Source organism: Meles meles, chromosome 13, assembly GCF_922984935.1.
Source record: "Meles meles chromosome 13, mMelMel3.1 paternal haplotype, whole genome shotgun sequence".
NCBI lineage: Eukaryota > Metazoa > Chordata > Mammalia > Carnivora > Mustelidae > Meles > Meles meles.
This window is the reverse complement of record NC_060078.1, coordinates 33,027,492-33,044,428: the sequence shown is the minus strand read 5'-3', so window position 1 is coordinate 33,044,428 and position 16,937 is coordinate 33,027,492. Positions and strand designations below refer to the sequence as shown.

Sequence of the window (16,937 nt, the reverse complement as noted above, 5' to 3'; positions counted from 1 at the left end):
ATATAGAATTGCTGAATCATGATGTGTACACCTGGAAGTAATATGACACTGTGTCAACTATAGTTTAAAAATAACAATAATAAAATCGCATAATGCTCTGGAAGGTATCTGCAATTACAGTCTGTTTTTAAAATACCTACTGCTCTTACGTTTCAGCACATATACTGAAGAATTAGTAGAATATTACCTTAGGAACTTTAAGGTGAAAACAAGTTTCTCTTAGACTTTTACTATAAATTTTTTGGCAAAACTTGTATTTTAATATATTAATCTCACATTATATGGCCTTACAGTGGATTTGGAATATATTCTACTTCTTTTGACTCTTATATACAGAAATTTCTTCCTTTTAGTTTGTCTAATGTTTATTATTTACATTGAGTTTATTACTTATATTAAATACAAATCGTTATGATAGATTTTCCTAGTAAAAATACATTATCTATGTTCACTACTATTATTTAAATGTTTATTAGTAACAAAAGATAAAATAACTACCTCTGAGATAGAGAAAGTGGACATTATTACCCATCTGCTAAGGAAGATTATGTCTTCCTTGGACTGTGCCCCCATTTCATCCCTATAGTATATAAATGATATTTGCTTTGGGGAAAAGTGACTTAAAATTTAGCCATAGATTAAACATTATTCAAAAGAGTAAGTGAAGAAACATTTTATTTGACATTCTCAATATACAGAATTAAAGATTGATAAGACTTTGGAGTAAGAAAAAATAACCGAAACCGTCCCTTCACTTTCCTTCCTTGAATCTGAATTTTCCATTTTCACCACACTTTGGGACTTCTAAAATTTTATTCAATATCAAACTCAAATATCTATATTTTTACAGATTCCCTATGTACCATGGCTTGTTGGTTTGAGAATATTATGTATAGTAGAATCGGGCCTTTGATTTATAAAGACCCCCTAAGAAGCTGTCATACAAAACCAAATAGTCTAAAAATTCATATTGTAGTAACTCTCATTTCCTCCCAGATTTTAATGTATTTATTTATTTATTCTTCTCTTAGCTTTCAATAATTTGAGAGATCAAATTTGATAGTCTTATGGCATTTTTGGTGTTGTTAATTAATGTCATGAATTGCTTTTAAGAAATATCTTTGAAGTTATGGATACTCAACCCATTTATAAATTCTGAGTTAATAGGTGTATAATCTTAAATGCACCTGAACCACTCTTTCACAAATGGGTGCCTTGAAAAACATACATGTAACTTCCTTCCCCTCTCCTTCCACACCCACCACAACTCCAGAAGCATGGAAGAACAATGTAGACCTTTAAGAAAGGATTAGAAGATTACATTGCACAGGGCACAATGAAAAGGGTGGCTGATTTTAAAATCCTCTTTAAACATCTTTCTCTCTTTTTTTTTTTAAGATTTTATTTATTTCTTTTGACAGGCAGAGATCACAGGCAGGCAGAGAGAGAGAGGGAAGCAGGCTCCCTGCTGAACAGAGAGCCCGATGTGGGGCTTAATCCCAGGATCCTGAGATCATGACCCAAGCCGAAGGCAGACGCTTAACCCACTGAGCCACCCAGGCACCCACATCTTTCCCATTTTTAAGGAGCTATTGCACAACATGCACATTCTCTGTTCTTTCTCTTAAACACATGCACATACACGTGCATATATGCTTTCCCTTTTCTCTACTTTTCCTGACTTTGATATGCCCCCCCCCCCACCTTTTTTTCCTTCACATTTCTAGGGTCCTTTTTCCTTCTATATCTTGTCGTTCAGATGTTTTCAGCTTTTTCCTTTATGGAGCACTTTGGCCTTCTTTTGGCCTCTTCTTCCTATCATTCTACTCAGTTCATCAGAGATCTCATATACAGCTGCACAAATAGAAATATTTTCTCCTTTAGAGGACTGAGGGTTGCAGACATGGGCATATTCTATGTAAGACAGTAGAGGAAGAGATGCCTTCCTGGAAAAACTCATACTAACTAATATATCATTGTAAAGTGTTTTTATTTAGGCCCTATGGAGATAGTTTCCAGTAGTAATTCTCAATCAGTATACATCAAAGGTATGTTCGCACACTTTACAGCTGTTTTGTAGTGGAGGTGGCTAAGTCTAAACCATAACCCCAGATGCATCTCGTGCAGAGTTTTAAGTTACCTTTTCAACCATTCATGTAATTTCATGTTTATTTCTACTTTGGAAAATAGTCATGCACTTTGTTAGTAATCAAAGGACCTTCAAAAGAAGGTGGCCTACTCATATCAGAAAGTATTATAGAAAAAGTAGCCACACTTATATGGTAAATTAATTTTTAACAAAGGTGCCAAAGTAATTAAATGGGGAAAAGAAGGTGTTTTCAACAAATAGTTTAGAAACAACTATATATCCATATTTAAAAAAATAAACCCTACCCCTCCCCTCACTATACATACAATTTACATGGAATAGATCATAGACCTAAATGTAAAATCTATGACTATAGACTTTTAAAAGAAAATATGAGACTATTTTAATAGACTAAAGAGAGGCAAAATGTATTAGGATATAAAAAGCAATAACCATAAAGAAAAAAAAAATTAGACTTAATGAAAATTTAAAACTTTTCATTGTTAAAATAAAATAGAAATTATAAGCCAAAACTAGCAGGAAATATTTTTAATGCATGTATTTGACTGTATTTGGTGTCTATTGCTGAGTAATAAATCCAAAGCTTAGTGGCTTAAAACAATAATCATTTCTTGTCACTTATGCTTTCTGTGAATAAGGAATTTGGGAGCAGTTTCTCTAGAAGGTTCTGTCTCAGCTTTTTCATAAGGTTGCAGTAAGAGGTTGGCTAAAGCCTTAGCCATCTAGCTTGACTGAGGATGAAGATTCTCTCTAAGGTGACTCACCAAATATCTGATACTGACTGTTGTGGAGAGCCTACAGGGAGAGGTTCTGAGGCTCTGCAATAAAAACGAACTCTGGAAAAATACAGTATGATTCTCCCCAACGTTATGCTGAGCTGAGGAAGCTGTACACCAAAGAGTATATACTGGTGACTCCACTTGAGGAACTTCTAGAAGAGGCAAAACCAGTCAATGGTATAAAAGTATGTTGGGAATTAACTGTGAAAGAGCATAAAAGAAAATGTTTCTAGTGGCAGTGTTCAATATCTTGATGGGAATATGGGGTTACTCAGATATATATTTATAAAACTCATTGTTTTCTATCATTAGATTTGTGCATCTCACCAAAAGTGTATTTTATTTAAAACAAAACAGATACTGAAGTCTAGATGATACGTTTGGTTTTTGCAGACATGATTAACAATTGTGAAGCTACTCTCTGTATATTCTAAGCTTAAGCAAATGAGTAAATATATTGAAGATAATAAGAACCAGGTTTCTCCCTGTTGGAGAAGGGAATAACAAGTATGTATGGGGTAAGACTACTTTGTACCCCATTGTATTAGAATGAAATTAGAGATACCAATATGAATTCTTAGTTTATAATAGATATGAATGTAATCATGAAGTATCAGTCTAATTTAAATTGAGGGATCTTCTTCAGTATAATTCACTTTTCAAATATTTCAAGGTAAAAGAGTACAAAGAGATTTTTTTAAAATGGCAGAGTAGGTAACTACAAAACTACATCTTTCCACTAAGACAGTTGGTAAGCTGGCAAAAACTATCAATCAACTTTTTAGATCTCTGGAATCTAACTAATCAAAGACTTTAGGGGTACCTGGGTGGTTCAGTGGGTTAAAGCCTCTGCCTTTGGCTTAGGTCATGATTCAGGGTCCTGGGAGCGAGCCCCACATCAGGCTCTCTGCTCAGCAAGGAGCCTGCTTCCCTTCCTCTCTCTCTCTCTGCCTGCCTCTCTGCCTACTTGTGATCTCTGTCTGTCAAGTAAATAAATAAAATCTTAAAAAAAAAAAAGACTAAACAACCAGGGGAATGCTTAAAGAAGAAAGAAGATGCTGAAATTTGTTAAGATAAAGTTGTGGTGTTATTTACTTGACAACCATTTCCCCACTCACCAGCATAATGGCAGTGATAAACTATTCCTGGTACGAATTGCTTGTGCCAGAGTGAGCAGTGCAATTCTTAGAGAATATGGTTGTGGGCATTGACCTGTCTGGTCATTGAGGAAGCTTGTGGGCTTGCCTTTGTTTTGCCTACACTGGAACTTTCTTAGAGCTGGGGTGGCCTCCCAAGTGGCATTTGTCAAAAGCTTTTAAAGTTAAATATACTAGCCATAGCAGCCCGAGACGAGCAGCAAACAAAACAAAAAGCTTGGGAATGAAGAGGCTGCAGCTGGAGATGGTGAGAGAACAAGGACTTTTAAATGTTCTCCCATATACTGAGGAATCTGGAAGGCCTTACATGTCCAGAGCTGAATGAATACTTAGAGGAAACCTTAAGAGACCCTAAGCTTTCACGTCTGGCTGCCTTTTAGCTTCTGTGCAAGCAAGAAGTGAAGGCAAGGGCAGATTTTTAAATAGTGGCTAAGCATTGAAAGAACCTGGAGAGTATTGAAACCTGGAAAGTGTTCCAAACATGTATTTTGGCTCCAAGAATTTAAGGAAATTTCTGTTAAATCACTAGCTGACCACTAAATTAATGGAACAGAGACTTCTGTGACCATGCTTGACAAAGGATACAATATTTTTTTAAAAAGAATTTAGAAAAGTCACTAAGGAAATAGCTAAAACCCACTCAAGCAGCAGCACCAAATCTGAGAAGACAAATCTGATTTCCAGAGTTACCACATTATACTATACAAAATGTATAATTTTTTAAAAAGATTTTATTTAATTTATTTGAGAGAGAGAGCACATGAGAGGAGAGAAGGTCAGAGGGAGAAGCAGACTCCTCGTGGAGCTGGGAGCCCAATGCAGGACTCGATCCTGAGACTCCGGGATCATGACCTGAGCTGAAGGCAGTTGCTTAACCAACTGAGCCACCCAGGCGCCCAAAATGTCAGTTTTCAACAGTTCTCAATAAATTTTGCTTTCAGAGAACAATGTATGGTCCATTTCGAAGGAAAAAGAAGAAATAGAAAAGCTCAGACATTACACTTAACTACAGACTTTAAATCAATTGTCTTAAATACACTCAATAACTTAAAAGGAACCATAGGAAAAGAATTCAAAGGAAACAAGGAGAATGATGTTTGAACTAATAGAGAATATCAACAAAGAGAAATTTCAAAAAAGGTATCAAGTAGAATTTCTGATACTGAAAAGTACAATTGCCGAAAGGAGAATTTCACCAAAGAGATCCAATAGCAGATTTGAACAGTCAGTAGAAAAAGAATCCATGAATTTGAAGATAGGTCAATATTATCCAGTGTTAGAGAAAAAAGAATAAAGAGAAGTGAAGAAAGTTGAAGATATCCTTCTGACATCATTAAATGCATCAACATATGTATGATAGGAATTCCAGAAGGCAAGGACAAAGAGAAGAAAGCAATATTTGAAGAAACAATGGCTGAGAACTTCACATATTAATGAAATATGTAAATCTACACTAGGATAAATTCACAGATACCTACGCATTATAATGAAACTGTCAAAAACTAAGACAAAGAATCGTGAAAGTAAGTGTTGCTAGTAGTCTTACCCTGTTTTAAAAAATGCTAATGAGAGGGTTGTGTGGGTGGCTCAGTGAGTAAAGCATATGCCTTCAACTCAGGTCATGATCTTGGGTCATGGGATCAAGTCCTGCATTGTGCTCCTTGTTCAGCAGGGAGCCTGCTTCCCCATTTGCCTGCTCTGCCTGCTGCTCCCCCACTTTTGTTCTCTTTCTCTCTCTCAGACAAATAAACATTTTTTAAAAGTTGCGGGGGAGTCCTTAAGGCTGAAATGAAAGGACACTAGGTGGTGACATGAAGTTATATGAACAAATGACACCAGAAAACGTTAACAACACTGGTAAATAAAAGCCAATGTGACTGTGTTTTGGGTTTCTAACTACTTTTTTCCTCCTGTGTGATTTAGAAGACAAATGCATAAAATAATTATAAATCTGTGTTAAGGGGAACACTGTATAAAGATGTAATTTATGAAAATATTTAATGAGAGCCCTAGAGTAGAGTTTGTTTTAATATTATTGAGGCTAAGTTGGTATTAATTCAAACTAGATTATTATAAATTTAAGATGTTAATTGTGATCTACAGAGTAGCCTACTGAGAAAATAGCTGTTTGGTTCCATTTATATGAAATATCTAGGTGACTCCATAGAGACAGTAAGTAAATTAGGGGCTAGAAGAAGCAGGGCAGTGGAGTGTGACTATTGAGTGGGGAAGGAGTTTTCAAATGGGATGATGAAAAAGTTCTGGAATTAGATAGTGGTGATGGTTATTTAACATTGTGACTGTACCTACTACCATTGAGTTGTACACTTTAAAAATTTTTATGTACAGGAGTGCCTGGGTGTTTCACTTGTTAAGCAGCATGCCTCAGGTCATGATCCTGAGCAGGATCAGGGTCATGTCCCACATCAGGCTCCCTGCTCAGCAGGGAATCTGCTTTTCCCTCTAACACTCCCCCATCTCATGCTCTCTCTCTCTCTCATTCTCATTCCTGTAAAAAATAATAAAAATAAGGTAAAATAAAAAAATTTTATATACATTTTACCATAAATTTTTAAAGATTATACAAACATAAAGAGTATGGTATTGGCATAAAATAGACATAAATATCAGTGGAATGAGATTGAGAGCCCAGAAATAAACCCACATATTTATAGTCAATTGATACTCAACAAGGTATGAAGACCATTCTGTGGTCAAAGAATAGTCTCTTCCACAAACAGTGTGTGGTCAACTGGATATTCACATGCAAAAGAATGAATTTGGATCCCTACTTCACATTATATACAAAAATTAACTCAAAATGGATCAATAACCTAAATGTAAAAGCTAAAACTACCAAAGTGTTAGAAGAAACCTAGTAGTAAACCTTCATAACGTTGGATTTGGTGGTGGAGTCTTAGATATGACATCAAAAGCAGAAGCAAATTGAACTTCATCAGTATTTAAACCTTTCGTGCGTTAAATCATATTATCAAGGTAGTAGAAAGACAATGTACAGAATGGAGAAAACATCTGCACATCATACCTGATACAGATTTTATATATGGAATATATGAAGAACTAAAAAAAAAAAAAAAAAAAAACCATATGTAAAGAACTTTTACAGCTCAATAACAAAAGGACAAATAATCCAATTCAAAAAATAGGGGAAGGATTTGAATAGACACTTCTCCAAAGAAGGTATATGAATGGCCAAGAAACATATGAAACATGCACAACACAGCATTGTTAGGCACTAGGGAAATGTAAATCAAACCACAATGAAATACAACTTCACACTCACTAGAATGGCTATGGTTTTTTGGGGTTTTTTTTTTTAAGTTTTTTTACTTACTAGCCTGAGCAGGGGGAGGGGGCAGACGGAGAGGGAGAAGCAGATGCCCCGCTGAGCAGGCAGCCCATCACAGGGCTGATCCCAGGACCCGGAGCTCATGACCTGGGTTGAAGGCAGCCACTTATCAGACTGAGTCACCCCGGAGCCCCGGCTATAATTTTTTTTTTTTTTTAAATAGGAAGATAAGTGTTGATGACTGTGTAGAGAAATTGGAACTTCTATACATTGGTAGTAGTAATGTAAAATGTTGTAGCTGCTTTGTGAAACACTTTGACCATTCCTCAAAAACTTCAACATAGAGTTTTGATGTGATCCAGCAGTTCCACTCCTAAGCACATACCCAAAAGAATTGAAAGCAGATAGTCAAACAAATACTTGCACATGAGTGTTCACAGTAGCACTGGTCTCAATAGCCAAAAGCTCAAAACAACACAGATATCTTTTAATGGATGAATGGATAAACAAATCGTTATGTATACCATGGAATATTATTTGGTGATTAAAAGGAAGTATTAATTGATGCTTCAACATGGATGAACTAGAAAACATGTTATATGAAAGAAGCAATACCCAAAGACCCACATATTTATATTATATGGTTAAAATGGTGAATTGATGTTACATAAATTTTCCTACAATCAAAAATGATAATAAAGTTCCATAGGAAAAAATAAAGAAGGGCCAAAAAAAGCTGTTTTGGATTACAGAGGTTGAAGAGACAGGACAAGTAAGCACACTTATGATTGTGGATTGCATGTTGGGCTGGGGTAAATAGTTATAAAGGAAATTATTGGAATAGTTAACTAAATTTAAAAGAATGGATGAGATAATAGTATGTATCAGTATTAAATATCCTGGTTTTATTAAATTTGTACTCTGATACATATAGAATATATATATTCTATAATATAAGAGAATGTCTTTGTTCATAAGTATATAGTGAAGTATTAAAATGTAAAGGGATGTGTGTATTGAACTTTCAGAGGTATAAAAGAATGTTTATATAAAATGATAAAGCAACTAAGGTAATTGTAAACTATTGGTGAATGTAGGTAAAATGTATATGAGGGAAAAAAGTATAATTATATTGATCTTTCCACTTTTCTGAGTTTGAAATTATATCAAAATTAAAAGTTGGCAACAGAATTAGATTTATCTTTTTGTCATCTTTGGAACAGCACCATAGTCCAGATGATTGTTAGAAAAAAATACTGCTAGATATCCTTCTTTGTCTTAGTTGCCTCTTTAAAAGACTTTTTTGTGTTTCTCAACTTCTGGATCCCAGTATTTATTTTACTGGCTTGTAGCAATCTCTCTGTACGATCATTACATAATTAATGTAAAGTACTCAGCTTTTACACATATTTATTGTTCTAGCTAGTAATGATATGCCTTTGGAGCCTGTTCTCATTTTATGTATTTTTTCTTATTCACATACTTTATTTTTATGGTATCTTGGGTCATGTAAAAATGTAACCATTTGTTTCCCTTTTTTGAGAAATTAAAATGTTAAGTTCCCAGGGAAAGGCTTTGCTGCTCTAGTTCTCTTCCAGTAGCTTTTTTTTTTTTTTTTTTGGTCTGAAATTTGTTTCAGTCTCTTGGTAGAAGATCAAGTGTGATATGAGATCTAACCTTAATTTCAACACATTGGAATATGTGTTCATTTTTGTCAGTTCAAAGAAATCTCTCAATGCTGTCAAGCAGGACCATGCTTTCCGTCCACCACAGATGAGTCAGAGAAGTCTTTTCCTAACTAGAACGTGCCATCAGAACCTCACTGCTTCGTTAGCATTCAGCTATGGACTTTTTAACCTGTTTAAGGTTATTGTTTCATATGAATAAGCGAATACCCGATAGAGCCTATTTTGGAAAGGTTTATTAAGAAGACCGTGATGATTCATTGGTCCTTGAATTTTCAATTGGTTAACTAGTTTTCTTTCTTTTGTGATGTATGATGGGATCTTCACTAGACAGAGGTAACCTATTGGATAGTTGTGTACCTGGATGCTGGTGTGGTGGTGCTTGTTGGTTTAGTTTTCATGATACTCCTCCTGAGGTTGTGCTTGCAATGCTGCTGCTTATTTTGTGCTTGCATGACATTATTACTTTGATTGCTCTTTGTGGTTTGGGGTCCTTAAAACCTCCTATTTCTATTTTCGGTACCCAGAATAATTCCTTGACTATCTTTAGTTGGTCCAGAATTTATGGAAATTAGTTCCAAGTCTAACTCTTTGGTGGATCCTTTTCAGTTTTTGAAAATATCTTCAGTGTCACCACTCAGTTTATCATTTGGCTAGAAATTCAGAAAACAGAGTGGCTTTGCTTAAACATGCAGGAGGAGAACACTTGCCAGACACAACATAACTAAGGCTAAGAATTAACTCTTCGTGAGTTTTATAGATTAAAGAAAATTAATATATATCTAGAATAAAATCTGAGTTTTAGGAGAGTTTCACCAAATAGCTAAAACTTAGGCACCTCCAGCAAGGTATCAATAATACAACTAAATTAAATCATGTCTAAATCTTAGCATGCATGTCTGATTTGCCGTTATCTTTCAGAGGTGCTCTTTGCTCTGCAAACTGTCCTACATTTCAAACCTAAGATTCTTGGGGTCAAAAGGTAAAAATTAAAATTAGTATTTCAGAAATTAGTTTTATGAGCATTTGTGTGGTCCTTGAAAATAGTTGCTTTCTTACTCATTTATGGTCCCAAGTATAGTTTTTCTTGGGCAGTTAGCTGACTTTGGGCAAATTGTACTGATTTCATTTTGTTTTGTTTTGTTTTTCCTACTTTGTATGCCTCTATAGAAAAAAGGTGGATTGTTTTTATTTTAATTTTTTAAGCTTTGTTTTTAAATCCAGTATAGTTAACATACTGTGTTGTATTAGTTTCAGGTGTAAAATATAGTCATTCAACAATCAGGTGGATTGTTTTTAAACCCCAGAAACAAAACCAGTCCTGGAATGAGCCAGTATATGTCAAATAGCAGGAGTTATAAAATTGAAATGATTTTCTAGTGTTCATGTTAAGTCAGTGTTGAAACAGACATATCATCTTTTGTCTTATAATTTTAATCATCTTGAAAACTGTAAAGGATCCATTAATCTGGAATGGCCATCAGAGAATTGCTTATGGTAAATAGCATAAAACTGTTACATAAAAGTGGTAATTGATCTCTATCTGTGTTCTCATTCTGCTATGTCTTCTTTTTCTCTCTTGGTGGGACCCATATATAATAGAAAATTGCCCAGGAACGAGAAAAATTTGCTGATGAAGGCAGCATATTTTACACCCTTGGAGAATGTGGACTCATATCTTTTTCGGACTACATTTTCCTTACAACTGTTCTTTCCAGTAAGTATAAATTTTTCTTTTTATTCGTTTATAGGGAGCTTACAGGACTATGAAAAAAGTTGATTGGAGGGGAAATGACATGTTTGTAGAGTTAATGAATTATAAGTTACATGTAATTTCATTTGTTTGAATTCTGTGTAACTTATATATAGAACCACCTGAGAAAAAGGAAGAAAAATAAAGTATCAAAGTAAAGGTAAGGAAAAAAAAACCCTAAAAGTTAAATCTGCCTTCAAGTGATTGAAGCAGATTTATCTGCTGTTATCTGCGATAATAGATTATACATTGCCTGGTGCTATAGCCTTTATTAATGTTTCTACTTCCCCATTAAAACTTACATGTTGATCTATCATTTCTCCACTAAAGAAGAAAATTGGCTCAGTTTTTCTAATTGGGTTGAATATTCACTTTTGAATCTAGAGGATTACTTCTTAAAACACAGAATTCATATTTGACTCATTTAAAACACTGATGAATTGCTGATTTTTTTTATCTTTTTTTATTTTTATTTATTTATTTATTTATTTTTTAAGATTTTATTTATTCATTTGACAGAGAGAGATCACAAGTAGAGAGGTAGGCAGAGAGAGAGAGAGAGAGAAGCAGGCTCCCTGCGGAGCAGAGAGCCCGATGCGGGGCCCGATCCCAGGACCCTGAGATCATGACCTGAGCCAAAGGCAGTGGCTTAATCCACTGAGCCACCCAGACGCCCCGCTGATTTTTTTTTTTAATTAAACAATTTGGTTGATAAGCACACTACTTTATATGGCTTTTTTTTTTCCCTAACCATTCGGAAAAACCAAAAAAAGTATGTTTCTAGCTTTCTTTGTATACTTTATTAAAGTCTATCTAACTTGGGGCACCTGGATGGCCCAGTCGGTTAAATGTCTGCCTTCACCTCAAGTCATAATCACATGGTCCTAGGTTTCGAACCCCACCTTGGGCTCCCTGCTCAGCAGGAAGCCTGCTTCTCCCTCTCCCTGCTGCTCCCTCTGCTTGTGCACATGCTTAGTCTCTCTCTCTCTCTCTGTCAAATAAATAAATAAAATCTTAAAAATTTAAAAAAAAAATCTACCTAAATTGAACCAAAGAGATCTGATTTGTATGTTTGAAAGAGGTGATTCTGAAAATTTTTTCAGGTGTCACTTATCAAACAAAAATAACTGCCTCTTCCTCCATTCTCTAGGCTAGTCATCTGTAAAGATAAAACTTTAAGGTAGTTTGTGATAAATGACACACACAATAGACAGTTCCTGCCATAGCTCTTCTGACAATTCTTACCCTTCTTCCCTCCACTGACAGAAAAATGAAGAAATATAGGCTAATATGCCTTACCACAGCTGTCTTTGGGATACCAACGTGTCTGAATAAATTCATGTGGTGGACCAGTGCTCTAACAATGTAGCTATGTATCGATTTGTTATGAAGATCCAGAATAGTGAACTAAAAAAAGAACACTTAGGATCTGAAGTTGAGTATTGTTAAAGCTAGTTGTTATTTTGGTAGGGCATGGTTTTCCGCAGTAGACTTCAGTTCAGATCTTGGCCCGCCACTTCTTAGCTTTGTGATTAGGGGCAAGTCAGTGAACTTATTCATCTGCTTTGTTTACAAAGTAAAGGTGGCAATAATATCAAATGCGAATTACTTATTTGAGGATTATAATATCATGGATATAAAGTACCTAGTTCAGTGCCCAAGATTTAGTAAGTTTACAGTTCTGCCTGGGTTTTGTTTTTTTTTTAATATTTATTTATCTGTTTGACAGACAGAGATCACAGGTAGGCAGAGAGAGGGGAAAGCAAGCTCCTCACTGAGCAGAGAGCCAGATGCGGGGCTTGATCCCAGGACGCTGAGATCATGACCTGAGCCGAAGGCAGAGGCTTAATCCACTGAGCCACCCAGGTGCCCTTGCCTGGGTTTTTATTCTTGATATTCTATCGCAGAATGCCATTTCATTCCTGATTTTTAAAGATCCATAAATCTTGTCATTAAAAAAAGCAGCAGAATTGATAGGAGTTTTTGAGCCTTTTTTGTGACTTTGAATAGAATTTGCATTCAATAGGCATGATATGTCAGAAAATACTGCTTCAAATGAAGAGACCAGCTTGGAGAACTGTACGATAATACTGTGTGCAATGGCAGCAGTCCCTGTAAATGTCTGTTGAGCTGAAATGAGATTTTAATTTATAGCTACTACTCAGTTCTCTTACCTTCATATCTTTCAAAGCGTCAGAAGGACCACAGAGGAGAACCTTCAGATTACCAAGCACACTGTATAACTCCTTTAATTCAGCCGTTTAAGGCAGGTAAAATCGCATTGACCCGTAAATTCTGGAAACCACTCCAAGTACCTCTCCTAGTCTAGGCACCTTTGCTTTTTGGTGGTCAGCTCCTAGCTTAAATATAGTGGGTGATTTACAAAAAGTACTTAGTATTACAATGTCACATACAGCTGACCCTTGAACAACTCTGGGGTCAAGGGTGCTGATACTCTCCCCAACCCCCACAGTTGAAAATCTATAAAAATCTTAATTCCCCCCAAACTAACTACAGATAGTCTACTGTTGACTGGAAACCTTACCGAAAACATAAATTCAATTAGCACATATTTTGTATGCTATATGTTCTTATACTGTACTCTTACAATAATGTAAGCTGGAAAAGAAAATGTTTTTAATACAGCCATAAGGAAGAGGAAATACATTTGCAGTACTGTACTGTATCAAAAAAAGTTCACATGTAAGTGGACCCCCATAGTTCAAGCCTGTGTTGTTCAAGGGTCAAGTGTACTTTCTATATTGTCAGGAATGAGAAAATATAAGGATATGATTTTGAGGTTTTCTCTTTATATCAATGGTTTTAAGCATTTTGATGATTATACGCCTCTAGTGTTTCTTTCTTTTTTTTTTTTTTAAGGTTTTATTTATTTGACTGACAGAGATCACAAGTAGGCAGAGAGGCAGGCAGAGAGAGCTGGGGAAGCAGGCTCCCTGCTGAGCAGAGAGCCCGATTCGGAACTCGATCCCAGGACCCTGAGATCATGACCTGAGCCGAAGGCAGAGGCTTAACCCACTGAGTCACCCAGGCGCCCTGCCTCTAGTGTTTCTTAACTTAGCACTATTGGATTAATTTGTTGCTTTGGGGCTATCCTGTGCATTGTAAGAGGTTTAGCAACATTCTGGGTTTCTACCAACTAGATTCCAGTAGCACACCTGTTCCTTCTCTCAATTGTGGCAATCAGAAATGTCTTCAGGATTGCAAAATACCCCTGGGATTTGGGGATAGGAAGGAATCATCCCTAGTTGAGAGCCACTGCCCAATTTGGAACAAAGTTTTTTGTTTATTTGTGTTATTGTGTACATTGATTTAGTATTCTTCGTGTCTCCTGTCTCGGGGTTCTTTAACTTTTTAGATCTGTGGGTTTGTACATTTCATCCAATTTGGAAAAAATTCAGCCATTATTTCTTGAGATGCGTTTTCTTCTCTTTTGGGGACTTCAGTTACACATATATTTTCTTCACATCAACCTTATAATGTTTATACTATTATTATCTTCATTTTACAGGTGAGGAAATTGAGGCATACAGAGGGTTACATACAAAAAAATTGTTCCAAGTTCCATAGTAGGTAGATGATTCAGGGTTTGAACCCAGGCCAACTGCACCATCTAGGTTCCTGTTGCTTGGCTTTATGTCTATGGTCACATGTTTAGCAGTGATAAGCCATAACTTACATAGTGCCTCTTCTTTCTCTCAGGCTGTCAGAAGGTTGGTCATAAACTCTCCTGTAGGTAACGGGCAATTCAAGCATTCTTGTAATCTGAACATTGCACATTGCATTGTCCACTTACCTAGCTGACCACTGGGGGGAAAATGTGCCATAGGAATTATACTGAGATCAGTTCTTTCCCATGTTCTAGCTTGCTGCTATGATGATAGGAAATGAGGCTTTCAGTGGATCATCTTCCTTGTGGTTAACAAGATTTCATTACAATCTAGACAAACTAAATGGTTCCCACATCATCCTACAGGAGAGAATGCAATTCTTTAAATATCAAAAGATTTGCCAAGGAGTGGTTTGGACAAGGAGACGTGAATTAGCGTTTTTATTAATCTATTAACTCTGGTGGACAACAGAGGCTGTTCTGATTTCCAGCAGAAAACCAGTGGAGCAGTATAAAACAGCATAACCCAGACAGTGCAAGACTGTCATATTTCTAAGTAGCTGGGGTTTTTTCCAAAATTGATAGGCTCAGTATTATTCAAGAAATTGCCATCATTTTGAAGAATATGAACTCTGTGCCCAAATGGATTGACATTTAGGACCTCCACTACTTTAAAAGCTCTACTATATTGTCTAAAATAAAATTTGACAGCTATACATAGCAAGTCATTCATTTCCCTTCTCGATTTATAATTACTGCTGCTAAAAATAAGAACAAGAAAGCTGCTCTTCTGGGGTGCTTGACTGGCTCAGTCAGGGAAGCATGCAGCTGTTGATCTCGAGGTCATGAGTTTGGGCCACACATTGGGCATAGAACTTTAAAAGAAAAAAAGAGTAGGCAACAATGTAAAATAAAGCTAGATACCCTTATTAAAGAAATAAAGAAAGAGAAGGGAGGGAGGGGGGAAGGGAGAAAATAAAGAAGCTTTTCTTTAAAAAGCATATTATATAAATAAATATTTAAAAAGCATGTTATTGTAATTTGACTATTAAATAGAGTCAGTTCTTTTTTTTTTTTTTTTAAGATTTTATTTATTTATTTGACAGACAGAGATCACAAGTAGGCAGAGAGGCAGGCAGAGAGAGAGGAGGAAACAGGCTCCCTGCTGAGCAGAGAGCCCGATGTGAGGCTCAATCCCAGGACCCTGGGATCATGACCTGAGCTGAAGGCAGAGGCTTTAACCCACTGAGCCACCCAGGCGCCCCGAGTCAGTTCTTCTTATTTAAACTTTTTTAGAAGTTTGATTTTTAGCTAAACAAGAATATCTTGGACACCCACCAAGAGTAACAACCAATTTGGCAGAAATATTGTGTACTTTCAATCACCAGTGGCATAATTTCTCACTCTAATCTGTATGTGCTTTGGATAATGGGGGCCCTCTTTGGCCAACTGAAAATTTTTTTTTTTTTTTAAGATTTTATTCATTTATTTGGCAGAGAGAGATCACAAGTAGGCAGAGAGGCAGGCAGAGAGAGAGAGAGAGAGAGGGAGAAGCAGGCTCCCTGCTGAGCAGAGAGCCCGATGTGGGACTCGATCCCAGGACCCTGAGATCATGACCTGAGCCGAAGGCAGCAGCTTAACCCACTGAGCCACCCAGGCACCCCCCAACTGAAATTTTTTAAACATCTTTAAAAGTTTTAAACACTGTCACACACACACACACACACACACACACTTAAACATATATACCTCGTAAAACCCTTTCCTACTTTATTTTTTTCTCCTTGGCACTTAGCATTTAACATTCTATAGAGTTGATTTCTTTTTCTTATTTATGTATGATTACCTAGAATGTAAACTGCATGACAGTGATCACAGGTTTATAATACTCACTACAAATTTGCAATGGTATTCACTATAGCTGTATCTATTCCGTGTAAAGCATTGAGGCAAAGTAACAAAGCAAGACTATAACATTTTTTAAAAATTTTCTCCAAAAGGAAGTTTAGCAAATGTAAGACTCATCTTTGCTGTTTATACCCTAACTTGAAAACAATTCTTGTAGTTGTTGTCTTTAGTCTGCATCCAGTACCACTGGAATGAAGGAAATGTGTTTTTCAATTAATCAATTTCCACACAAGCTTGGCTTCTTATAATTTAGAATTTATGTATTTATATCCTCCCTTTATTCCTAATTCACACATTCTGTTGCTTTATAACATATCTGTGTGATCAGGTTTGCTGGATTAACTTGAAGAATTTTCACATGAGCCTTAGCATCTGCATTAAATAGAATATTAAGTATTTAGTAAATAACTACTTAGCAATAACATCTAGATTCATTCTGGGCAAGATAAAGAGATTGTTAATAATTACTATTATTAAATAATTTCCAAAAAGCCTCTGATCCTTAAAATAGGTTAATAAGAATTGAATGAGAATACGGAAGCATGATTATTAATGGCTTAATTATCTGAACTAACCAACTGCAACATTAGTTGATGGTCTTAAATCT

The 16,937-nt window shown here is 35.9% G+C and overlaps 1 protein-coding gene across 4 annotated transcripts in view; it reads left to right on the top strand.

The window, feature by feature from the left end:
• The window catches only part of MICU1 (mitochondrial calcium uptake 1), a 230,453-nt gene that overhangs the window by 110,657 nt on the left and 102,859 nt on the right, over window positions 1–16,937 (top strand). For 2 of the 4 annotated variants that reach the window (XM_046026570.1, XM_046026568.1), the window contains 2 exons: window positions 9,372–9,377; window positions 10,644–10,758. In XM_046026570.1, coding sequence (XP_045882526.1) covers window positions 9,372–9,377; window positions 10,644–10,758 — 121 coding nt within the window. The remainder of the gene's footprint in view (window positions 1–9,371; window positions 9,378–10,643; window positions 10,759–16,937) is intronic. The other 2 variants (XM_046026571.1, XM_046026569.1) reach the window with 1 other exon arrangement.